The sequence below is a fragment of the Prionailurus viverrinus genome, chromosome B3, assembly GCF_022837055.1.
Source record: "Prionailurus viverrinus isolate Anna chromosome B3, UM_Priviv_1.0, whole genome shotgun sequence".
NCBI classification, from domain to species: domain Eukaryota; kingdom Metazoa; phylum Chordata; class Mammalia; order Carnivora; family Felidae; genus Prionailurus; species Prionailurus viverrinus.
Window position 1 is genome coordinate 389,175 of NC_062566.1, and position 26,209 is coordinate 415,383.

The 26,209-nt window shown below is 40.3% G+C and overlaps 1 protein-coding gene across 1 annotated transcript in view; it reads left to right on the forward strand.

Annotated features, from left to right (window-relative positions):
• IQGAP1 (IQ motif containing GTPase activating protein 1) overlaps window positions 1-26,209 on the forward strand; it is a 102,722-nt gene that overhangs the window by 19,172 nt on the left and 57,341 nt on the right. The window contains exons 3-8 of the mRNA XM_047862222.1: window positions 11,661-11,817; window positions 13,299-13,376; window positions 17,625-17,701; window positions 23,543-23,610; window positions 24,723-24,836; window positions 25,594-25,772. Of these exons, the coding sequence (XP_047718178.1) occupies window positions 11,661-11,817; window positions 13,299-13,376; window positions 17,625-17,701; window positions 23,543-23,610; window positions 24,723-24,836; window positions 25,594-25,772 (673 nt within the window). The remainder of the gene's footprint in view (window positions 1-11,660; window positions 11,818-13,298; window positions 13,377-17,624; window positions 17,702-23,542; window positions 23,611-24,722; window positions 24,837-25,593; window positions 25,773-26,209) is intronic.

Consider the following 26,209-nt stretch of genomic DNA (forward strand, 5'->3'; position numbering starts at 1 on the left):
TATGGAAGAGGGGTTCAATTTATCATGTGTGGTACCAGAGGAACAGAACCAGGCAATGGAAATCTGCATAATTTGAGGAAGAACTTTATAGCAATAAGAAATTTCAAAAAAATAAAAGATCTGCTTTGGAAAAATCCATGTTGCAGAAGATTTTCAAGCATAGACTATGTAACAGTTGATGGAAGATTATGTTCTAACCTAAGTACTTTCTCGAGTTACTTCAAACAATTTTTATTTTCATCTCCTGTGTTATTCAAAGGTTTTGGTTTTTTTTTTAATGTTTATTTTTGAGAGAGAAAGAGAGAGAGTGTGTTTGAGCAGGGGAGGGGCAGAGAGGGAGACACAGAATCTGAAGCAGTCTCCAGGCTCTGAGCTGTCAGCACAGAGCCTGATGTGGGGCTCGAACTCACAGACTGTGAGATCATGACCTGAGCCGAAGTCAGATGCTTAACCTACTGAGCCACCCGGGTGCCCCAAAGGTATTTTTATTTTAAGTGATAACATTCTATTGCTCAATTTTTTTTTTTTCCCCTTGGCATGGCTAAACCAGTTGGGAAAAGCACTTCCAATAAAATAAAACAGGTAGAAAGCATTTGTGGTTCCTCATTGTGCAGGACTCTCTAATAAAGAACTGGAGAAGATGGCAAATGGCAAATGCTTATTAACCCAGTCCTGTCCATAGGGGCGTTACAGATTAATTGGACAGATAGGGCATCACCATTTGAAAAAAAAAAAAAGTTACCTAACATCAAAGGTTGGAAGGTCTAACTAATGTCGCAAGACAATATAAGATTGCCAGTGAAACGATGCAGTTAAATGTGTGAGAGTTTAGATGAGGGAAAGATTATTTTATGGCTGAGCTTTGCAAGATAAGCTGAAATCAGATAGGCAAGAAGGGAAAGCAGAAATATACACATTTTTTGTGTTCCTTTAGAGGTGAGACTGCCTTTTTCTACTTTTTGGTACCCAGGAGCACTCCTTCCACAGTGCTTTTCACAAAGTAGCTGCTCAGTAATATTCAGTTAAGTTGGTGCAAAGCTGTGTGGAGCGTGGGGTTGGGGTGGTTAAGAGAATTTCAGCATTGTGGGATGAGAGCTTAGGATGATTTTTTTTATTATTACTTGGTTATAATTGAGACCAGTGCTATGGTCCTTAAGCAAGAGGGAAAGAACAGTTTGTTATTCAGCAGTTATTTTTTGAGCACTGTACTTGAAAGGTAAATCAGAAAAGGATTCCACCCTTAGGTACTTAAATAACTATATTAAGAGGTAAAGAGGTGCAAAGTGCCAGTGGAAAGTTTAGAGGAAGTTTGGAGGAAGGAGAGATTATTTCCAAGGGTAGATCATGGAAGAGTGCATGGAGGAGGTGACTTTTGAAAGAAACATTTGAATTGTCAGATGGGGAAGGCCAATCAAAAAGCTCTTACCAAATCTTTATTCTTAGTGGTCGTCTCCATCCTTAGCTTCCCATATTACAGCTTGATGACCCCTCTTTACGAACTCTCTCAATTTCTCTGGCCCTAACAAATTTATCCCATCTTATTTAACATGGCAGCTTGACCTTCCCTGTAGCAATGGGAGAAATATCTTTCTTCCTAAGACTCCATCTTCTATGTGTGGTCTGGATCATATTCCTTTTTGTCCTCTAGGGTTCATATTCCAGGATTGTTTTCTTTTCTTTTCTTTTTAATGTTTATTTATTTTTGAGGGGGGGGGGAGGGGCAGAGAGAGAGGAAGACACAGAATCTGAAGCAGGCTCCAGACTCTGAGCTGTCAGCACAGAGCCCGACGCGGGGCTCAAACTCACAAGCGTGGGATCATGACCTGAGCTGAAGTCATTCGCCTAACCAACTGAGCCACCCGGGCACCCTTTCCAGGATGGTTTTCTTAACTATAACTTAAACTTTTTCCTGTTGATTCTTTTCTCCGTAGCACATAAACATCCTCACCCACTCCAGATCTATTCCCTTAATACTAGACCCTCCTCTGATTATTGTATTATCCCTTCTTTTGTTCCTTCAGGAAGAACTTGTCTTTACTCCCCGTACCCACTTCTTTATCCTAACTTGTGTGGGTGTGGTTTGTGTACCCTTCTTTCCCCTACCGGATTTCTCTTGCTGGAATGACTGATGACCTAATTGTTGTGTCCATTATAAAATTTTCAGTACTTCTCTTAATCTCTGTGGCATATGACACTCTTGTCCATTTCATGAAATTTTCTTCCTTTTAAATGGGTATCTTTTTATACTTTTTGAATTTTGACTTATGTATATATATTGCCTATCTATGAGTAAATTCAGGGGCCCCTGGGTGGCTCAGTCGGTTGAGTGCCCAACTCTTGATTTTGGCTCAGGTCACGATCTCACAGTTGTGGGATGGAACCCTGCCTTGGGGCTCCACACTGTGTGTGGAGCCTGCTTGGGATATATTCATCCCCTCTCTCTCCTGCTCTCTCTCCTTCCCTCTTCCCCACACCTTCTCGCCCTCCCCCAACCCCCACAGTCGATCTTTCTCTCTAAAATAAAAAATTAAAAAAAAGAAAAGAAAGTAAATTCAGGTAGCATCCACCTCCTCCAGGAAGCACCCACCACCCTTACCCTAGGTCTGAGTCAGGTACTCCTCTCTTGTGTTTCTACCTGTCCCTCCCCACCCTTGTCTTTATAATATGTTATAAATGCCTTATACTTTTCTCTTCCCTAACATACTGTGAGCCTCAGAGGGCAAGGATTATGTCCTTAATGATTAAGACAGTTAACCCGTTCTCCTGACATGTTCTCACTAAGTACTAGGTCTGAAAATTAAGTTTCAGACCTAGTACTTGCTCTACAGGCTCTCCTTGGTCTCCGGGGCTCTAGCAGCTGCGGCAGTAGGCTGAGATGGCTGGCTCAGAGCCTCGAGTTTGCAAGGAAATGGGTACCTGTCTTCCGCCTCCTAGAGGACTCTCACCTGTGTCTTTCCCCAAGTTCTGCTCACGGCCGGCCGGCAATGACTAGGCTGCAGCCGGTGAGACTTAGTATCATCTAACTCAGTTTGAAGATTTTGTGTTCATTTAAGGTTAAAAGGTCTTTCACACTTTGTGATACGTGGCAGAGATGGATGGGTAGATCGAACATGGTAATGTTTCGCCAGGCTCTGCATCTGACGGTGTGGTCTGGGAGTCAGCAGTTAATCCTGTTAGTGCAGGGACTTTTTAGAAAAACTTCTTTGAAGTAATAATTTACATGCCATAAAGGTCTCCCATTTTTTAATGTACAACTTAATGAGTTTTAGTAACTTTATCGAATGGTGCAACTGTTACCATAGTGTAGTTTCCATCACCCCAGTAAGAATGGGGACTCTTGAAATATAACAGTTAGACGTCTAATTTTGACAAGTAGACTTTACATAACTTATCCGATTTAGCAAAGACTAAAATTATTTGCTCAGAGATGTTTAGGTTAAATAAGTTATTACTGAAGAAGAATGGCCTCCTGGGTAGCTCAGTTGGTTAAGCATCTGACTCTTGATACCAGCTCAGGTCATGATCTCACAGTTCATGGGTTTGAGCCCTGAGTCTGGTTCTGTGCTCTGAGTGCAAAGTCTGCTTGGAATTCTCCCATCCCCCCCCCCCCCCCCTTCCCCTGCTTGTGCACTCATTCACTCTCTAAATAAATGAATAAGAGAAGGAGGAGGAGGAGAAGAAGAAAGTTTCTTTTCTGTTTCTCATTCATTCCTATAGCTATTCAGATTGGCTTAATTTATACTCAGAAGTTTCTTTTAAAGCAGATACTATCAAGGTTTCTCACGTGCTTGCGTGGCTTGGGAAACAAGCCTTTATAAATCTTTCTTGCCTGGATTACTGCCAGTACTTCTTAGGACTGTGTATCCTTACCCATTCCTCCTCCTCACCCTACTGCTTAGAGTGATCTGTCAAGTTATATCTGATCATTTCATTCCTGTTTCAGATCCTTCGGAAGGTTTGTGTATTCTCTTCCCTTGGCCTATGACTTGTTCTCCCCACCTAAACACTACCCCCCCCCCCCCACACCCCAGTCCTTCAAGACCTAAATGTCATTTTCTCTGGGAAACTAGCCCTAATTCCCTTCCTCTTCAGGTGGTGAGTTCTTTATCGAATACATTAGTTTCTCTCAAGACTTGTTCCTGCCACACTGTATTATAATCACTAGGTATTTCCAGTGCCTGGATGGTGCTTAGATAAGTTAGGGTCTTAGTAGAATCCTAATTGCAAGGAAAGACTGCCCAGCTTGGGAGGTTTTCAGCCGCGAGTAACCCTGGCATGAGGGAGCATCTGCTCTGCACGCCGGGTGTGGTAACCGGAGGAGCGGAGGAGCGGCTCCTGGAGGAACTGAATCTCAATGGTGTGGAGCGTCAGTTCCGGCATTGGTCTGTTCCCCTTCTGTATTGCACAGAGCTGGGAAACCGCTGAAGTCACGTGCTCTGCAGAACTTGTTCAACTCGTTTCCTCCTCACAGACCCCTAATTCTGAGTCCCACCCTGATTCTTGCCTCCATATGCTCTAGGTCTGGGCTTGTTTTAGGGCTTACCACACTAAGAATTCTCTGAATAGTGATTTCTTTGTCTTGCTGCAGGGGTGGAATGGGTAGGGCCAAGTATGAGGTTCCTGTGACAGTGCGATCCTAGGACAAGGTAGGCAGGTATTAGGCAGGTTACTAGGTGTCAGACTCTAGAAGCAGGTTTATTTCTGCAATCTAGCTAATTCGTGCATGTACTTGTAACACAGATACACGGCTACCGTTACTTAGAGTCTGTTGCTTGTATGCATTCTCTCATTTGATCTTCAGAACAGTCTTATGAGACTAGGTGTTTTTGCAGACAGGAACCTGAAGCTCAGAGAGGTTAGTTAGATTACTAGTCATTCTTGCTCATTCTTATTTCCTTCCTTCATTTCTCACAGAAGAAGTGGGTATGTTCCTGTCCAGCTCTATAACGAGCTGCCTGTACTGTTCAGAACCTTGCCTTCTTTATTTCTTGTATCTTTAGTCCCCTGTGCACTTGTTCCTTTCTTGCGGCCTGCAAATAACTGCCTCTTCGTGAGTCATCAACAGAGAGGGGATGCCACCACCTCAGATCTACCCTTTCTCCATTCCTCCGATTTCTCTTACTTCTTCAACTTCCCGAAAAAGAAATGTACTTTGGCTGTTTCTAGTTCCCCACTTCTACTTACTTTCCTAGTGTAATCTCACTCTTCATGCTCCACCACTCCACCGAGGTCCCCATGAGGATGGGGCCTGCTTCCTTGTTTGCCGCGTCCTTTTCTCTGCCGTTCACCTCTCTGCAGCTTCCTGACAAGTTGTCCTTCCTTGCTTGCCATCATGTGATTCTGCCACGGTTCTCATTTTACCATAGTGACTGTTCTCTCTTTGTAATAGTGCTGGTGTTCTCTGAGGCACAGTCGTGACCATTTATTTACTTTTTAAGTTATTTACTTAGTTAAGTAATCTCTACTCCCAACACGGGACTCGAACTCATGACCTTGAGATTAAGAGTCACATGCCCCTCTGACTGAGCCATCCAGGCAGGCGTCCCTTGACCATATTTTATTTTGCTCGACGTCTGATTCTCTCGTGAGCTCTTCCACTCCCGTGGTGCCCCTCTTCACACTGGGGTCTCCAGCTGGGCCTCTGTCCTGAGTCTTTCAGACTTTCCACTGCCTGTAGGATGTCACCACCTGATGTCCCGTTCTTGTTTCAAGCTGAACATGTTTCCGGCATGAATTTATCATTCTGGTCTTGTGTCCCAGCCTCGTCGGCTGGCAGCCTCTTTCACTTAGCCATCCGCGCCACAGGTCACCAAGTCATATCTTAAAGTGAAGCAACCCTTTGCCTTTTATGGAAGTTTCTCAAAGTTTACTAATGATGGTACACGTTGCCAGATTTCCTTCTGGAACAGTGCAAGAATGTGGGGTTTCCCCATGTATTGGATGATAAGTTGCTATTGTCCCTTTTTATCTTTGCCAGTCTGATAGCCGAATACGGCATTATTGTTACTTAAATTTGATTAGTAGTGAGATTAATAATTTTTCCTATAATTACTGGCCATTTGCATTCTTTTTTTTAATTTTATTTTTAATTTTTTAAAATTTACATCCAAATTAGTTAGCATATAGTGCAACAATGATTTCAGGAATAAATTCCTTAGTGCCCCTGACCCATTTAGCCCATCCCCCCTCCCACAACCCCTCCAGTAACCCTCAGTTTATTCTCCATATTTATGAATCTCTTCTGTTTTGTCCCCCTCCCTGTTTTTATTTATTTTTGTTTCCCTTCCCTTATGTTCATCTGTTTTGTCTCGTAAAGTCCTCATATGAGTGAAGTCATATGATTTTTGTCTTTCTCTGACTAATTTCACTTAGCATAATACCCTCCAGTTCCATCCACGTAGTTGCAAATGGCAAGATTTCATTCTTTTTGATTGCCAAGTAATACTCTGTTGTGTGTGGTGTGTGTGTGTGGTGTGTGTATACATATATATGTATATATGTGCGTATACATGTATATATATATACATATATGTATATACATACATGTGTGTATATATACATGTATACACACCACATTTTCTTTTTTATTTTAAAATTTTTTTTTAACGTTTTATTCATTTTTGAGACAGAGAGAGACAGAGCATGAACGGGGGAGGGGCAGAGAGAGAGAGGGAGACACAGAACTGGAAGCAGGCTCCAGGCTCCGAGCCATCAGCCCAGAGCCCGATGCGGGGCTTGAACTCACGGACCGCGAGATCGTGACCTGAGCCGAAGTCGGCCGCCCAACCGACTGAGCCACCCAGGCGCCCCCACACCACATTTTCTTTATCCTTTCATCCACCGATGGACATTTGGGTCTTTCCATACTTTGGCTATTGTCGATAGCGCTGCTATAAACATGGGGGTGCATGTGTCCTTCAAAACAGCACACCTGTATCCCATGGGTAAATGCCTAGTAGTGCAATTGCTGGGTCGTAGGGTAGTTCCATTTTTAGCTTTTTGAGGAACCTCCATACTGTTTTCCAGAGTGGCTGCACCAGCTGGCCTTCCCACATTTACATTCTCTTATGAGTTGCCTGTTTGTGTTTCTAGTCCATTTCTCTGGGGGAAATATTTTTTATTTTATTTATTTCAAGCATTTAAAATGTACATATGCAAAAAAAATGTACATATGCATGTAAAGATTATAGATTATTAATTCCTTGTAAAGATTATAGGAGGTTATTAATTCCTTGTTATGTGTTGCAGATTTTTCCTCCAGTTTATCTTTTCTTTAAGAAAATACTTTATTGCCTTATAGACGTTTAACTGTCTTTTTTTTTAATTAAAAAACATTTTTTAATGTTTATTTTTGACAGAGAGAGACAGAGCAGGGGAGGGGCAGAGAGAGAGGGAGACACAGAATCTCAAGCAGGCTCCAGGCTCCGCGCTGTCAGCACAGAGCCTGACACAGGGCTTGAACTCACAAACCGTGAGATCATGACCTGAGCCGAAGTTGGACGCCTAACTGACCAAGCCACCCAGGCACCCTTGAATTCTTTATGTTTTGGATATTGACCTTTAGAAAAATGTTTATTTATTTTGAGAGAGAAAGAGAGAGCATGCAAGCAGCAGGGAGGGGCAGAGAGAGAGGAGAGAGAGACTCCCAAGCAGGCTCCACGTCGCCACTGCAGAGCCTGATGCTGGGCTTGAACTCACAAAACTGTGAGATCATGACCTGAGCCAAAACCAAGAGTCGGTCACTTAACCAACTGAGCCACCCAGGCGCCCCTGGATATTAACCTTCTATCAGTTACTTTCTTCAGTTTCATAGGTTGTCTTTTCATTTTGTTGATGGTTTCCTTTGCCTCTGTAGAAGCTTTTAGTTTGGTGTAGTCCCACTTTTGTTTATTTTTGCTTTTGATGCCTTTGCTTTTGGTGTCAAATCCAAAAAAAATCATTGCCAAGACTGATGTCAAGGAGCTTAGATCCAATATTTTCTTCTAGGAGTTTATGGTTTCAGGTCTTAGGTTTCAATCTTTGACCCATTTTGAGTTGATTTTTGTGTGCAGTGTAAGGGATCTATATGTAGATTTATTTAAAAAAATTTTAAAACAAAGGGCACTGGGCTGGCTCAGTCGGTAGAACATGTGACTTGATCTCAGGGTTTTAAGTTTGAGCCCCACATTGGGTGTAGAGATTACTTAAAAATAAAATCTTAAAAAAAAAATGTACTTATAAAGCCAAATTAAATGCTTATGTTTTATAAGAAAACTCTATCTGAGTTGAGAATCAGTGGTGGGTTTAGAGTTAAACTGAAATACTTAAAACCCTATTTAGTGGACAGGAGGTGGAGAGATACCAGCCTTTTTCCTGGGAGGGTTATCTGACACTTTGCCGTGTTTAGACTGTCCAATGGAGCTCAGCCCTCTTAGGCTCTTGGAGTGACGTGGTAAAAGCAGTCGTTTACTGAGGGAGGATTCTTAGCTAGGAATCAGGGTCTGGTTATTCTGCCTTTGCTGCTAGCTAGCAGGTGACCTTGGGTAGGCCTTTCTCTACCTTGTAAAATGAGGGGCCTGTGCAAATATGTATAGCCTTTGGGTAAGCTTTTGGACGATAAAAAAACGTTTCTTTAATGTTTATAATTTTTCATTTTGGAGTTATACTTCTAAAGTCCTTTCCTTAGGAATTAATTGTAAATACAGGAGAACTTGTGTACAAACATGTTCCTTGGAGGATTATTTAATAGTTGAAAATATTTGGAAGTGACTAAGTGTTCAACATAGGTGACCAATTAAGCACTTGGTAGAATTTTTATGTAACTTAGTCTTCAGAAATTATATAATAACATGGAAAATATTCATAAAATATTAAGAAATGTCTAATAAGTTTTTATAATAGATATGTATTATTATATTAAAAAAAAAAAAACACCCAAAGGGATTTGCCCTAGAAGTGCTTTAAGTTCCTGGCTCTCGTCTTGTGATTCTGTGGTTTAGTGGCAGAGGGGGAAATGTCTCAGATGGCTGTGGAGGGCAGACAGGAGAGTTTGTGGTATATTCTTGGGACCATGGTAGAATCTAGACTTCTGCTGATACTGAAAATGGCAGAGTAACGTAGCACCCTGCTTCGGGCTCTTAACTTTTCAAAGCGGTTTGGTCCTGATTCAACTTACTTTATTCTCAGCCACGAACCACGTGGTACTGTCGCGAAGCAGAGTCCACCCCACGTGTGGTGACTTGGAGGGCAGTGTTGGTTTGGGGCCGGTGGAGAGACGCACTGCGTTTTGCCCTCCTTTACCCCTTTTCACCAGCCCACCGTCGGCTCTTCCGGCCTGGCATCGTGTGATGCGCACCGTGTCCTTGACCGCACAGAACTTCTGAGCCTTCCTGTGACTCAGGACTGTCCCCCAGGGAGGGGCCGGGGTGAAGGCTTGGGGGGGACCTTGTGGTGGTCCTCCTTTCACTCTGATTTTGGTGTGGTCGTCTCAGGGGACAACCAGAACACCTTTGGAAACTGGCTCCGATTCGAGGCAAAAGCACACACTGTGCTCTTCGTCTGTAGTCTTGTATGTGTTTACTGTGTTTGGAGGAGAAAATTAAGTACTTTTTTCCTCAGCCCATTACATGGTGAAGGGCTGGTTTTGGCTTAGACCACCGTTGTTCTAGGTTTGTTTCTGTTAATGAGAACGCAAGTTAGACTGTCCCCTGAGAGCGGGGGCTGCCAGGAGGCGTTTGCCACGAGCTTTTTAGCAGTAAAATATCGGAGGGCCGATGCTATGAGATGTGTCCTTGGGCTACAGCTGCTTTCCACACCGGCGACCCGCATTCTTTTTCCACATTGCCCTTCTGGTCTTGGGGCTCTTGCGGAGGTGTAGTTTGGGTTTTGCAACGGTTACCAGTTGGTATCTAGTTTTAGTTACTGTGACAACTCTTCTGGAAAACTCATTTGTTCCCCCTGCCCCCGACGCCATGACCTTTAAGTTCTACTACCTGAAAGAAAAGCCAGAGGTGAAAACTTATTATCATCGAGTAGGGGGAATAATCACAAAATTCCCCGGCCATTCCTATACCCAGCCAGTATTTATTTACTTAAGCACATATGACTATTTATAGAACCTGAGAAAAACAAGGAAATTGTTGCTTTTCCTTGTCATTTTGTAAAAATTCTGAGCAGTAATCTCAGTTTGGAAAGATAGAATTAATACAAGAAAGCTTATTCTGAATTATAAAAGGAACAGTTTATTTAAAAAGCAACAATTTACAGAAGTATGATAAATCTAAGTGTTGTATATCCTTGAAACAATTTTATTAATACAAAGAATTATATAAAAATACATAGATACATGTACATATTATGTGGCCTGTTTTTCTATTGGTACATTAGTGTTTTCATGTAAATTTTCACGGGTATGTGTGTGTGTCTATAAAATATGGGATAGTTAAATGTTTCTTCCAATTTTACTTGGCTTTTAATTTAAACTTCTGTATGTCAGTGAACATTATAAATGCTTCATTTTTATGTTGTCCTGCTTGGCAGTAAATGTAGTTTTTACTTCAGTTGGCTATGTCTTTCAATATTTTTTTTTTGTCTTTTCACAATTTAACACTAGTAAAATAGACCAGACAACAGCCAGTGTCTGGGGAGTTTTTTACCAGTATGTGGGGATACCAGAATGTGGGGATAACATTGGCTGTGTAAAATTTGAGTAGAATAATTTTACACACACACACACACACACACACACACACACACACACAAATAAAAGTAAGCTCTATGGCCATTGTGGGGCTTGAACTCAGGACCCAGGTGCCCCAAGTAGAGTAATTTTAAATTAGGGGTTTTTAATCTGGAGTCTGTGAAATCTCTGAAATGACATATTAAATTTAAGTACATGGCAAGGTAGACTCCATTTTTTTCTGGGGAGGGATTTCCTTAGATATTCAAAGGATTCTGTGACTTAAAAATGGTTTAAAAAAACCATTGCCTTAAATGATTTTTAGTTACCTACATTTCTGTTGGCAGAAAATATATGCAGATGTGCTTTATTTTATCTTGGGCCTGCCTGACATCTCTGGAGAGGTCTTCTAGGGGAAATGTAAGTTTCTTTTCCTTTCCCCTTGACAGCTTCCTCCCCCCATCCTCTGAAAAACATGAATTAATTTTTGCTGCTTCCATTGGCATTTCCTTCCCTATTTTAGCTGAGATGATTGGCTATTCATGTAACCCCAAAACAACCTCAAAATCTGAAACTAGAAATTCACTGTGGATTCTGAAACTGGAAAAGAACATCAATAAATTTAAATTTCTGAACAGTTGACATCATGGCTTCAGTTATAAATGATTTTTCTTAGGAGTTCTGCAGGAATAACTTAGGGACTGAGGGTTAGAGCCCGAGGTTCCTGGGCAGTTGGGGTGTGAGGAGCCAGGTGTCTGCTGTGATGGGAGAGGGGAGCCGTGTGGAGAAGAAGGTGGCCGTGATGCTTGGGGTTTTTTGCAATTTCCTCGCCTCTGAGATCTGACTGGGTCAGGACAAAGATGTGGGTGCAATTGGATCTTAAAGGAGTATTGCTTATGTTGAACTTAAACTCCTCCAACAAGAAGGGAAATGAGGCTCAAAGTCTCTTAAGGAAGAGCTCAGACCTTCCCTCTCTTCTCATGTCCTCTCCCCTTTTGTGCAGGTGGATGGAAGCATGCCTCGGGGAAGACCTGCCTCCCACCACAGAGCTGGAGGAGGGCCTTAGGAATGGGGTCTACCTTGCCAAACTAGGAAACTTCTTCTCTCCCAAAGTGGTGTCCCTGAAGAAAATCTACGATCGAGAGCAGACCAGATACAGGGTGAGTCCTTCTTCGCTCGATGCTTTAATTTCCATAAACTTAGGAGTGAAGGTTAGTGGACTTTATCCTGTGTAAGAGTTATTGAGAAATATGTGTAGGTGTGTTTATTCCGACAAAATAAAGCATCTGGCAGAGTGGAGAAAAGGGTGCAAAGTCGGAGTAGTAAAAGATGGCTATCTGTATTTCTGATATAATTCTTATGATGGTGTGTACCTAGAAATCTTCATGGTCCTTGATGGATTTTTCATTTCTTAAAAAGTAGAGGAAGTAACTAGGGGGGGATTACTACTTTAATCTTCACCAAGCACTGAGATTTGTTGGCAAACCGAAAGCAATAGCAACTTTAGGAAAAAAGGTCCCCCTGGAGTTCAAGGTAAATTGGGAAAGCAATCCAATTTCAGGAAATTGAGGTACATGAAAGGGTTTGATTCCTGTGGCCCAGGGCTCTGAAAAAGAAGACTGCTTGGTTAAGTTGGAGTGTTGACAAGGACCAAAATCTGTTGTGAGGGAGCTTTCCCATGAGCTCCTCTTTGGAAAAGGATGAGCATAAAAGGTGGAGGACTGAAAAACCAAGAGCAGATGGAAGCAGGGCAATGATAGGAATTGGGCCAGAACCTGGAATGAACCAAGGATGAAGACAGAATCAAAAGAGATTTTTACGTTTTATGTTTAAATTCAAAGGACGACAGGAGTGTAGGCAGACCAAAATTGACATCCCAAAGAGAAACTTTCCTTTTCTGAAGGCAACTCTGTTGAGTGGCGTACCGTGTGGGACAGAGCAAGAAGACACTTAAAGAAGAGTAGAGACTGTATAGCAATAAAAATAATAGTCCTGCCCCTCCTCCCGTCTGGAGAGTGAATCTTGCTGAAAAATAGCAGACATAAAGGTTTAGAGGGGGATATTTGTATGTGTGGTATCCAAACCCTGATTAATATGTTTAATATATCAGTCTGTAAGTATTTTCTCTCTGCCAGCCACCACACTGAGTGCCTTATGTACATTTTCCCCTTGTGTGTTTACACCAAACACATACAGTGGGTGTTACAGATGGGGAAACTCAACAGGGTGAAGTGACTTGCCTAGTGTCACCAGTAGACGGCCAAGCCGGGAGGCGAATCCAATATAATTGGACTCCAAAGATCATGTTCTGTAAGGCTCATCTCTACAGGAAGATTCCCTAGATGGTTCTATTTTTTTTTTAAGATTTTATTTTTTTTAAATAAATCTGTACACCCCATGTGGGGGTCAAACTCACAACCCTGAGATCAAGAGTCATATGTATGCTCTACCAACTGAGTCAGCCTGGCTTGGCTCCAGGTAGTTCTTAAGTGAGGGGAGCTGAGATTTGGGTTTTGGGGAGCAGAATCTTAACACAGTGCCTTAGACAGACCTTAAATGTAAGGGGACCTTGCAAAGAGTCTTTATTTAGTATTTGCTTCAACATTGCCAACAGTGCCTAATTGTCTCTTGTTTGTTCTAGGCAACTGGCCTGCACTTTAGACACACTGATAATGTGATTCAGTGGTTGAATGCCATGGATGACATTGGATTGCCAAAGGTAATTTATGTGATATTCAAGTTCGGGCTTAGATAAGGTTGTTTTGGCATGTAGTTGTCATTCTACCTGTAAAATTATTCTCAATCGGATCTTTGGTGATTTTCTTTCTTTCTTTCTTACTTTCTTTCTTTCTTTCTTTTTTTTTTTAAGTACTAAAGGATCTCTTTCTTCTGTTTGTTTTAGGAAATAGTTTTGTTTTTTTTTTCTTTCGTTCTTTTTCTTTATTATTACTCATTCCTGCTTTACCTTACCCTAGAGAAATTCCCTATGATGTCATTTACTTTTACTATATCAAATTGTAGACTTAGATTAAAATTCATGTACCATGAAATCTACCTTAAACATTTTTTTTTCAATATTTATTTATTTTTGAGAGACAGAGCACAAGTCGGGGAGGGGCAGAGAGAGGGGGACACAGAATCTAAAGCAGGCTCTAGGCTCCGAGGTGTCAGCACAGAGCCTGACGCAGGGCTTGAATTCACAAACTGTGAGATCATGACCTGAGCCAAAGGCAGATGCTTAACCGACTGAGCCACCCAGGAGCCCCCAAATCTACCTATCTACCTTTTTAAAGTATATAATTCAGTGGTGGTTTTTTTTTTTCCCCACAAAGTTGTTAAATTAAAATTTGACTTTAGGAAATATTTTAGAAATGTCATTTTCCAGATGCAGAATAATCATATCTGCAAGAGAACATAATGGGTTATTATTTTATGTTTCAAATTGTAGAGGCAATATAATAACATGTACTTCTTATATCTTGTTTTGGTGATTTTTTTTTAAACATTTTTCTTGAGGTATAATTACTAGACAGAAACTGCACATATTTAATGTGTATAGTGGATGAGTTTGGAGTAAGTGTACATCCTTGAGTGTTCTGCTCAGGAGTTTATTTAGCATTGCTGTTAGATTGCTGTCTGCTGTCTCTAGACCCCTCCCTCCCCCTTCTGTGTTGAATCCATAAAGCCATGCTGTATTGTCAACTCTTAGAGGTGTGGACATCTTTTTTTTTTTTTTTTTCCTTTTTCTCTTCCATATCTTTTGACCTAAGAATTCTACTTCTAGGAATTTATCCTTCTAGTAAATCAGACAAGCCCAAAGAGATGGATATGTAAGATTTTTTTTCAGCATTGCTTAGGATAGGAAAAACTGATAGCACCCACATATTCCTTCACTAGAGGTATTAATTGTATTGCAGCCAATCATACACTAATACAGCCATTAGAAAGCATGATATCAATCTGTATTGGCAAAGGAAGTTGTCTGTGATGTGTTAAGTTGGGGGGAAAACAAAACAGGCTAAGGTAAGAGTTTGTGTTTTGGCTAAAGTGAGATTGCTATTTTTATGGAAAAGTTAATAGTCTTGGGAAAAGTCTATAAGGAGATAGTAGTTTTCATTTCTGTGAATGGGATTAAGGGGTGGTTTTTATTTTCTTTATAATTTCCTATAGAGTCTAAATTGTTGTAACCAGAGAAAGATGAAGAAAAAACAGGAGATGGGGAGTACCAGAGAGTGACTAGAACCACTCAGGAATGAACATTTGATATTTAGCGTTGTTTTGCACATCTGTGTCTTGAATTGAGCTCAATCCAGAGGCAAATCTTTGTAGAAGACTAGCTTTTGTCCTCTTTTTTTCAGAGCCAGATACTGAACTTCTGTTCCTCACACTGGTGGGTTTGAGAATTAGGCCCCACAAATGTCAGGAAAGGCAGTATGTCAAGTTCTTACACCTACTTTGCCTTTCTGTGCACTTGTATCTTCTTGTGTCTGTTTTTTATGTGGTATGCCCCATTGGCAATGATGACTTAACCTTTATAAACACTATTAAAAGCTTTGTTAATATGTGCTATTATGAGTAGTATTGTTACTACAAAATGCTTTTTTTAATGATTTAATTTTACTACTTTTTTTTGTTTACTAATGGTAGTATGTTATCCTGGACCACAATTGCACCAAACATAGAATTCCCCAAAGGCTTTCAAGGACAACAGGGTTAACCATGGCTATCAGCCTTGAAATGTCCACCCTACATGATTTAGGTCCAGAAGACTTGAGTAATGTGGACTAATGATACTTAGCCTAAAAATTGTTGTCCATAATAAAAGGTATGATATATAGTTGACAATACATACATATAGTGATTTGGGGGATGTTCTTTCCTAATCTCTTCATATGGTATAAGTAGGCTAAATATAGAAACTTAAGGTGATAAAGCTTTTGGTTCTTATCCCTTTTGTCTCTTTATTATGATTGGTCCTCTTGGCTACCTCCTCCAGGAAGTATTTTGTGGTTTTGACTTTGATTTTTAAATTGTTTTAAATCTGTTCAACTAGTGCTGTCTTCCTTATGTGTTCTATCCTAATGGTGGGCGTCCATTGCCCAATGGTGGGTGAGATGCAATCCTTATTTTGGCTACATTCTTTCATTCTCATGGTTTCAGTTATTTTGAGGACTTTGCTATAAGGTAAACACACTGTCTTCAAATGGCTGCTGGACAGTTCTCCTTGGATAGCTTTTTACTAGCTAGAATTCCTCCTATCTGAAAGTAAACCTTGCTTTTTTCCCAAGTGAACCTCCCTCCTCTATACTAAATGGTAGCCTGTCTTCATTTCCCCAGTCATCCCGTCTCAAAATCTTAAGGTTACCTTGGACTCCTAAATGCAGTTATTCCCCAAACCTTCCTCATGTATTTGAAATGTTTCTTTTATCCGTTCAAACTGCTTATCAGCCTGCCTCCTTAGCTTCAGTTTCTCCACTATTCAATATATCCTGTATCCTGTCTCCAGTCAGATCTTACAGAGACTCTGTTTTTATCCTTGGCTCCAGAGCTAGGACTTCTCTGTGGCCCGCATATCAAGTTCAAACTCGTCTGACGTTCAAGGTCTTCTTAATCTGATATATCCTACCCTACCCAACTGTATTGTTCTATTACTTTCTAAAATATGGTCTGTACTTTTTTTGGGAAGGGTGTCTCACCGTGACCGTAATGTTCACCTTTCAGGAGAAGACATCTCAGTCTTGGGAGGTGAGCATGTAGAACTTGAGAAATTATCAAAAAAGAGGATTCTGCTACATCCCATGTCTCAAGGCGGGTGGTTCTTTCTAGTTGAGAGCCATAGGTATTGTGAGAAAAGCATGAAAACAAACACCATGTGTTAAGGACTCTAATATAGATACAAGGTGCTGCAGTACTCTTCCTATTGCCTTAGTTAAGCCCTTTTACTCTTATCCAGATTCTTCTCATTGCCTCATAATTCAGTCTTTCACTTCTCCAAACCACTATTACTCCTTCTCCCCCTAAGTTATAGAACGAATTATATGGTGCCACATCACCATGAAGATAGGTCTTGAAATTGAAGATTACTCCCAATCTAAACTTGCCATGTTCCTATTCAACCTCATTCATTAATTCATTAAATATAGAGCCACTCCCATGACCTTGGCTCTGGGGTTGGCATTGAACAACATAGACCTGACCCTTGCCTTTCATGTAGCTTGTAGTCTGTTGGAGGAGTGAAACAGATAATAACACAATTAACTGATTATTTGTGGTAAGTGCTACCAAGGAGAACCACCTATCTTCTACATTCCCGTACATGTCCTCTGTTCCAGATACTTCGTCTGTGTATCTTTTCACTTCTCCCAAGCATATAACACATTTTTAAAAAGATTTTATTTTTAAGTAATTTCTACGCCCAACATGGTGCTTGAACTCACAACCCCGAGATCAGTCAGTCGCACGTTATGCCAACTGAGCCAGCCAGGTGCCCCACATATAACACATTTTAATTTTTTGTAGTTTTTTTCAATGTCTAAATGTAGTAGTTTGCATAATTGAAAGCACCTAAGGAAATGTTCATTGGTTAGCTACTACTCAGTCTAGGCATGGTGTATAGTAACTGGGAAGATTGTAGTCCTTCAGAGCTTCCTACATTTGCCAGTGATTTCAACTGGATGAGAGCTTGGTGTCATCTGCTTGTAGCTGAGTCGGCAGTAAACAAATCACTTTCACATACCTGGTGAAATTCATTGGGTTGACCAGATGAGGCTTTTCCAACTAGTGCTTTTTCTGTTTTATAGGATTTTGTTCCTTATATGACTTGTGATGAATTAATTGTCTGTTCCCCCTAACGAAATTACTTGCTGAATGGCAATAATGTTTGCTAACTGTTCTGTTTGTATTGTTGATGATTGGTGAATGATCCAGTAGATGGATACCTTACTCTGCTTCTTTTATTTCTCCTTAGATTTTTTACCCAGAAACTACAGATATCTACGATCGAAAAAATATGCCAAGATGTATCTACTGTATTCATGCACTCAGGTAATCAGATTTTCTTGGTAAAATGAACAGTGTATGTGGATACAGAGAACAGATTGCTGCATTGCCAGAGGTGGGGATTAGGGGGTAGGCGAAATGGACGAAGGGGGTCAAAAATTACAAACTTCCAGTTATAAAATAAGTAAGTCCCGAGGATGTGACGTACCACACAGAGATTATAGTTAATAATAGTGTATTGTATATCTGAAAGTTGCTAAGAGGGTAGATCTTAAAAGTTCTCAGTACAAGGAAAAAACGTCAGTAACTGTGGTGGTGGCTGTTAGTGGCACTTATTGTGGTGAACATTTCACAGTATATGCATCTATTGAAGCATTGTGTTGTATAACCTGAAACTAGTATTATATGTCAGTTCTCTCTCAGTAAAAGAAAGCAGTTTAGGAACAACATCTGAATAGAAGATACAGCTTTTTGTCCATGGTGTGATGAAAAAGTTTTGCATCAGCTTCAGAATTTTCAAATAGCATAGGATACAGTTGTCTTAACGAAATGGTGAGAAACAGCTGTGTTTTTCTAGGAAGTAGAGAGAAGGGATTTATTCCCATAATAGCAGATAATTTGGCTCTGAAAACATAGGATAGTGTTTCATTATTGATCTACTGTTTCTGTGAGCTGTGCATTTTAGTTGAGATGCAGTTCCTTTCCTTCTCATTAAAATTTCTTTAAAAAATTTCTTGAAAATTGCAAAAAGTATATACATTTCAAAACTTTCATTGTTTACTATTTCGTTGCAGGCCAATAGCTGAATTAAAAAATGCCCTGTGTTAATACTTTAGTAGTATAACTAAATTTTGTCAACATCTTCAAATAATGCCAGCAAATATCAAATGGCTGATTTTTAATTTAGTTTTCTAGGTCCTCACCGAGCCATTTGTTCAGTAATTTTTATGTCAAACAAATATGATAAATAGGAACTGAAACTAAGTATATTTTTTTCATAATTTCATAATAAATTTGGAAGATGATTTAATTTCAGGTCCTTGGCTCTTGGAATCAACAGAGTACTGTATTGGAAGGAAGAGGTGGTTTGCGTGGAGAGAGGGGTGCGGTTGGGTGGGAATTGGAGGCAGTAGTGTGGTGAGTCAGAGAGCTACAAATTTACGTGATGGCCATAGGGCTAAAGTAGAAGGTGGAAGAAGTAAGTGGGCCTTGAGTATGGGGTTTCTTTGCTTGGGCTGCCCATTTTATTTTATTTTATTTATTTTATTTTATTTATTTTATTTTATTATTTTTAAGATAAAGTTTATGTATTTTGAGAAGAGAGAGCAAGTGAGCAGGGAAGGGGCAGAGAGAAACAGAGAGAGAGAATCCCAAGTAGGCTTTGCACTGCCAGTGCAGAGCCCGACATGGGGCTTAAACTCACGAACCACAAGATCGTGACCTGAGATGAAATCAAGAGCCGTGTGCTTAACTGACTGAGCCACCCAGGCGCTCCAGTGGGCTGCCCATTTTATAAAGCATCCTGTATGTGTGCTTAATAAATACTAATGATGTATATAATACATGTATAATATTGACCCATGAGAAGCCTATTGTCTCCAGTTTGATTGAACATGGGCCAGACCCTTGGTATCTCTGGAATAGTCTGAAAACTACAAAAGAAAGACTATAGCTGAGGACTGGTCGACGTGCCACACACTCTTGTGCCTTAGGTTATTCTGTTTCCGTTGCCTGACTGCCCTTTACTCCCTGGTATAACCCATGCTCCTCTCCAGCTGCCACTGTGGAATGCCACTGTTCGTTGATACCTTCTTTTCCTTTTTCTCCCTCAGATGGAATTAGCTCCTTCCCATCTTTGTGCTCTTCTAGCATCTGCACATACCTCCTCCTTCAAGTGTAGGGCTTTTACACTGTACTCTGGTTATTTGTTCTTGTAGCTGACGTTCAGAGGACTCCTTGGGGACAAGGACTATTTCTGTTATTCTTTATCTTTGTGTCTCTAGTACTTAGATGCCTAGCATATAGTAGGTAGCCAATAAATGCTTGTGGTCACAATCCTACGTTATAAAAAATCTCCCTTCCCCCTGTTCTGGCTCAAGGGGATATTTTATACCCATAAATGAAAAAAGGAAATGGTTCTTTCTTTTTATCAGATGACTCTTCATGTTTATCTCAGTGTATCCAGTCACATTTTAATTGAATTCCCACCTTCTTGGTGATGTTTTGGATTTCCAGTGACTCCAGCTCATTCCTTTGTCTAAACTCCTGTGTTTCTTGGTTTCTAAGTTATATATTGTTTCTTTCATGTGTTTATTGTCTTTCTCTCTCTTAGGTATTAGCATCTTAGAGACAGGGGTCATGCTTTACATTTCTTCCCCACCCCCACCCCCCCCAAGGTACATAGCATAATATTGGACAAACACGAACAACATGAGAATTTTTAAAAAATGTTTAGGAATGGGTGGGATCTAGAGGAATGTTCAGATTGCAGTGATTTCAAATGTACGAGTCTGAGCCAAAATCAGATTAACTCTGAGTACTGTGACTGGCTGTGAGTTACGTGAGGTCTGTGTTGATAACCTTGTGAAGGTTGTACCTACAATGGGTATCTGAACTTGGCAGGCAAGAGGCTGAGCTGGCGGAACTCTCTGCGAGTTCTGCAGCCATGGCCTTCTGCAGCATAACCTGGGTCCTCAGCCCTCAAATTCTCTGAACTAGAGATGAAGAAGTAACTCTGCCTTTCTCATGATGGAGTCAGAATCGGGAAGGAAGTCTGCTCTTGTTTTTCATTTCTCTTCAGTTTGCAGCCCATGCTTGGGAAGTATACACAGAGCAATGTGTTCTGGTTGGTGATTTATGATTTCTTTCCTCCCTAGAGTGTTTTTCCTGAAGTGCCGTCAGCCCTTGCTATATAGGCACTTAACACCTGCCGGGAGCCTCTTCTTTACCATATAGGACAACAGTATCGAGGCAGATTCCTTGCCTCACTGTGAGGGGTGAGGCACTATCTCCCTTTTGTATCAGTAGCAACAAAGAAGCATTATCTCCTTGTTTCTTGACTAGCGTTATTCCAGAGATAGTCCCTGTATTTAGTCCTGCTAAATTACTTTTCTGGATTACATTCCACCCTCAGATAAGACCCTAATTCATTATTATTTTGCATAGGTTTGTATACTTCATTTCCATTTCCTCTGGTGTTTTATCTTTCTAAGAACTGATTTGGAGGTTAAATGGGCCCATAGTCATATATCCTAAATTCAAAAGAGATGTAAAAGCTGAAAGTTACATTTAAGTTTGGTTCAAACAGATTTGTTGATGAAATCTGATCAGAATTAATTGAGGTTATTTAGAATATGTATCTACTGACTGTGATTATGTGTATGTTTCTCTTCAGAATAGTAGTGTTTTTGTTTAGGGGTGCTGCCTCAAGGCTTGCTGGGGATGTCTGCTAATACTGTATATACTTACATAAGCAAACATTACATGATACTGTATATACTATAAAACATTTCTAGTATCAGAGAAATTCTAATCAGAGATCAGGGATCGTGCTGCACTAGATTCTGTTTCCTGTCAACTGCTGTGTTTGTATTTAAGATCTCTGCGATCAGCCTAGTGACTTCCTCCAGGTTACTCTGTAGTCAGCAAAGATAATAGGAATCCCAGTAGGCTAACATAACCTCCTTCCCCCTATTGCTGTAAAGTAGAGCTTAAATAGGAAAAAAGAAAAGAAAAATAAACCTGAGCTCAGTACAAACTAAACATTGTAGGTGCCTAACAGTTATTTGTAAAAGTAGGCATGGGAGAATAGGAGCAAAGATTGGAAAAGGGGTGTTTACTGGTAGGACTTTAAAGGTTCAGCTTTTAGGTTGAATATTCTCTGTTCTGTGCAAGAGGATCTGAGTGGTCCTTGTGATTATATTCATAGCTCCACCATCTCCTTAAAATATTCCTAATCATTGAAATGAGATAAAAGAAAAGATGATGCCTATGTCTTAGCTTCTCCTCTACTTTATTTGTAGCAGCTAGAGACATCGTAACTTTAATTTACTGTTGGAAGACCTTAAAAACGAATTCGCTCCTTGAGGCTGTTAAAATGACACTCTTGCAATTTCTTTTTTTTTTAATTTTATTTATTTTTGAGAGAGAGAGCACGCGCGTGAGTGAGCAGAGGAGGGGCAAAGAGAGGGAGACACAGAATCCGAAGCAGGCTCCAGGCTCTGAGCTGTTAGCACAGGGCCCGATGTGGGGCTCAAACTCACGAACTACGAGACAGTGACCTGAGCCAAGGTCGGATGCTTAACCGACTGAGCCACCCAGGCGCCCCAGACGTTTGCAATTTCTTAAAGTATGGCAGCCTCTTTCCTCTTTCAAAGTAGAAATAAAAGAGGAAGAAACTCCTCAAGAAACGTATTCTTACTAATTTGGAATGCAGGTGGGACATATGTGGGAGAAACAATACATATAATGAGGACATATTACAGGTGTAGAATGTTATTGGCTAATTGGGTTTGGAAAATTTGTTAAATAGAGTTAAAATCTTCTGAGAGAGGAACTTTGTATAGTTCTATTTTGAGCATTTTACTCTAAAGAAAGGACTTAATCATATACGTATGGTTCATACTTGTATTTATCTTAGAAAATTATTAGCTACTCTGAATGCATAAATTTGAATGTGTTTTCAGAATGCTTGACTTGTTTTTTTTTTTTTTTTTTAGATTATACATGTGAGTTTATTATATATAATTTAAATTCTGGTCAGTTATGTGAATGCAATGTGTATGATCCATATTTGTGTTCAGATAATACTGAGCTTTATAGATTTTTTGCAAAAACTGGAGATTGTTCTATTGTGTTTATGATTTGTTTCTCAGGGTGTTATATTTATTCCCTTATTGCTAGGCTGTCAGTGTCTTGCCCATGTCCATCCCTGTCAAGCACCCTTCTGATTTACTGATTCTGATCTGCTGGGTCCTTAGAATCCACTTAGGCTAACTCAGGCTTATAAACATTTACTTATCCAGCTATCCGTCTATGAAATATAAATATTTATTAAGAGGTTCTGGGTAGACATTGGTGAACAACTTACTGTTCCTGCCTTCATGAAATTTGAAGTCTACTAGATTTTTTTAAATTTAAACAGTAAATATATATAATATTTACTGTAAGACTCATAAATTACCTGAATGAAACTTTTCCATCAGTGATATAAATTCAGTTAATTTATTAAAAAAATTTTTTTTGATGTTTGTTTTTGAGAGAGAGAGAGACAGTGTGAGCAGGAGAGGGGTAGAGAGAGAGGGAGACACAGAATCTGAAGCAAGCTCCAAGCTCTGGACTGTCAGCACAGAGCCCAATGCGGGGCTCGAACCCATGAACCGTGAGATCATGACCTGAGCTGAAGTCAGACGGTTAATCGACTGAGCCACCCAGGCGCCCCTGAATTCAGTTTAACTAAGACTTTCTATTTGAATCATTTTCATGGGACTTTTCTCAAATATCTTATTTTACTTAAAGCTTATTGATCACAGGAAGGTAAACAAAAGTGAAGATTCTCCACTTAGATTAATTACATCCACATGTATGTCAACATCTAATTATACACTAGATTTGTACCAGGACTGAGACTTGAACCTGTGTCTTCTGACTCCCAGTCTGGTGCTTTTTGCATTGCATTATGTGACTTTCTAGGACAATGTTATGTAAAACTGAAAAAAGGTTCTGAGGTAAAGCATGGTAACTGCAAAGGGGACTATGGTAGCATGCAAGGAGTCTGTGTTCAGAATGTTTCTGTTCTTTATGTTTGCTACCTTTCCCTTTCAGTCTAAGAGCAGCAGCTAGATGCAATGGGAGGCCTAACTCTTTTCTGCATATCATGTCTTCTAGTTTGTACCTGTTCAAACTAGGCCTGGCTCCTCAGATTCAAGACCTATATGGAAAGGTTGACTTCACAGGTAAGGAGTTGCAAACTTGGCAGGAAATGCTTGATTTATGTAGAAATAGCCCGGAGAGTCAACAGTACCAATCTTAAAGACATAGGGCTTTAAAAACACTCTGGCAACAGAGATCAAAGAAGGATAAGTAACTTATTTCTCCTGGTGTGCTGAGAAGAATGCTAAAGTTGGAATTTTAAACTCTGTTCTCTCGTTTCTGACGTGAGTATGATTAGTGAGTGTCCATTTTCCTATATGTAAAGTGGGAATAGTATTAATATATAACACAGAAAATACATAATACCGTATTAGCATCTAACATGAAATATCCATGCATGGTGAAAACAGTCTTTTCCTTTGCTTCTCGCAAGTCCCTACTCTGGGCAAAGCAAGGGGTATGCTATGGGGACTGAGGTAATGCAGAGGTGACAATTACGTAATTAAAAAATTTACCTTATTTACCTTATTCTTTGTGTATTTGCTCTAGTAGATGCTTGCTTGAAGAGATGGGGGCCTGGGGAGAAAAAGAACATTGGTCATATTGGTTAGGGGCAATATAGATTCAAATCTTTTGAATTGGTCATTATTTTGTAGGCTTGGGAATTTTAAATTGAATAAAACTTTTATCTATGATATTTTTCCTTCTAGGGAAGTTGTTCACCAGACCTAGGGCAAAGGGCCAAACCTCACATGTTGTTTCCTTTATCATTTGGTTTCCTGCCTTGGAAGGAAAATTGTTTAATAGCAGTAGTGACTTGGTGTGTGAAGACCGAGAAGGCTGGCTGGCCTGTGGGTCACTTGTTGTTGAGCTCCTTTTAAAGCTGCTCCATTCATAAGTTCATTGTAGAAATGCCACAAGTAGCAGTTTTGAAAAACTATTTTCTGTAGGGCTGTTCTCATGTTCTAGTTATTTTTGATGTTCTTGATAATAGTAATAACAGTATCTACTCAATGTACGTTATGTGCCGGATGCTCTGTTAAGTGCTTTCCATAATTATCTCATTAAGTCATCGTATCAACCCTATGAGGTAGCTACCACTTTATCCCATTTTGTAGTTGGGGATGCGCCTTCCTTCTCTGAGTTATGGAAAGGTGCTTAACTTGCTCACCTGGGTCTTTACCCCTTCCTGCAGAAGAGGAAATCAACAACATGAAGATTGAACTGGAGAAGTATGGGATTCAGATGCCCGCCTTCAGCAAGATTGGGGGCATCCTGGCTAATGAACTCTCAGTGGATGAAGCTGCATGTAAGAAGAGAGAAATTTTGTGGGTTCAAATGGGATTGTTGCTACCACTTTCAGTAATGAATACTATAGTGATGGTCTTGGGATTAGGAATTTCGCTAGCAAGTCAGTAGATGTAGCTTTTTTTTTTTTTAAGTTTAAGAGAGAGCACGAGTCGGGGAGGGGCAGCAAGCCAGAAAGGAAGAGAGAATCCCACTGTCTGTGGGTCTTAAACCCATGAACCATGAGATCATGACCTGAGCCGATGTCGGATGCTTAATCGACTGGGCCACTCAGGTGCCCCAGTAGATGTGGTTTTAACACTGCTGCCATCTTCTGTGCTGTTATTTGGGAGTAAGTGCTTGGTTCTGATGAAAATGAAAGCATTTAGAAATTGAGTTCTACATTTCAGCCCCTCTTTGAGTGTCTTATTTTTTTTAATGGTACTTACATGATGATTAAGGGTGAACATTTCCATAACGTACACTCCTTGCAAGGCTCTTTTATGAATATTTCCCTGTGGGATTCCAAACTCAGCCTCCCAGACATGGATCACAGGCAGAGCTGTGACTTTGTGCATACGAAGGAAGAGACGAGGCTTACGGGATTCAGGGCGCCATTCCTTCAGCCCCAGTCATTGTTTCTCTATCGTGACAAGCCTTTCTCTGCAATAGGGGGTTGTAATGTTGTTTTGTATGTGTCGTGTACGTCCCTTGCTGTATATAACTTCTGTGTTCTATGTTTTGAAATTTTTTTTTTTTTTTTTTTTTTTTTTTTTTAGTGCATGCTGCTGTTATTGCTATTAATGAAGCTATTGACCATAGAATTCCAGCTGACACGTTTGCAGCTTTGAGAAACCCCAACGCCATGCTTGTAAATCTTGAAGATCCCTTGGCTTCCACTTACCAGGATGTGCTTTATCAGGCCAAACAGGAGAAAATGACAAATGCTAAAAACAGGGTAAAAATGGAACGTCTGTTCTTTCTAGTTGATCGATATTGTTTCATTGTTCGCTATAACTCCATTTTTAAAATCAGTTTTCTTAAAGTATGATTTACATACAATAAGATTCGCTCATTTTACATGCATGGTTTGACGAGTTTTGACAAATGTATATGGTTACAAAAACCATCATCCCCAAAGTCCCCAGGTCCCTCTTCATAGTCCGCCTCCACTACTCCTTACCCCTTGCCCTTGACCCCAAGCAACCTCCAATCTGAACAGATCACTGTATTTGCCTTTTTAGAATTACATATAAATGATAATGGATTCACACAGTATGCAGTCTTTTGGCATTCGGTTCCATTTTGACTTTTAATCTTGAATTTTGTACAAACTGATGAGAAGTTCTGACATCTGGTCTTAGGGTGTGCCCGGTCTGCTCGGGTCTGAGGCAA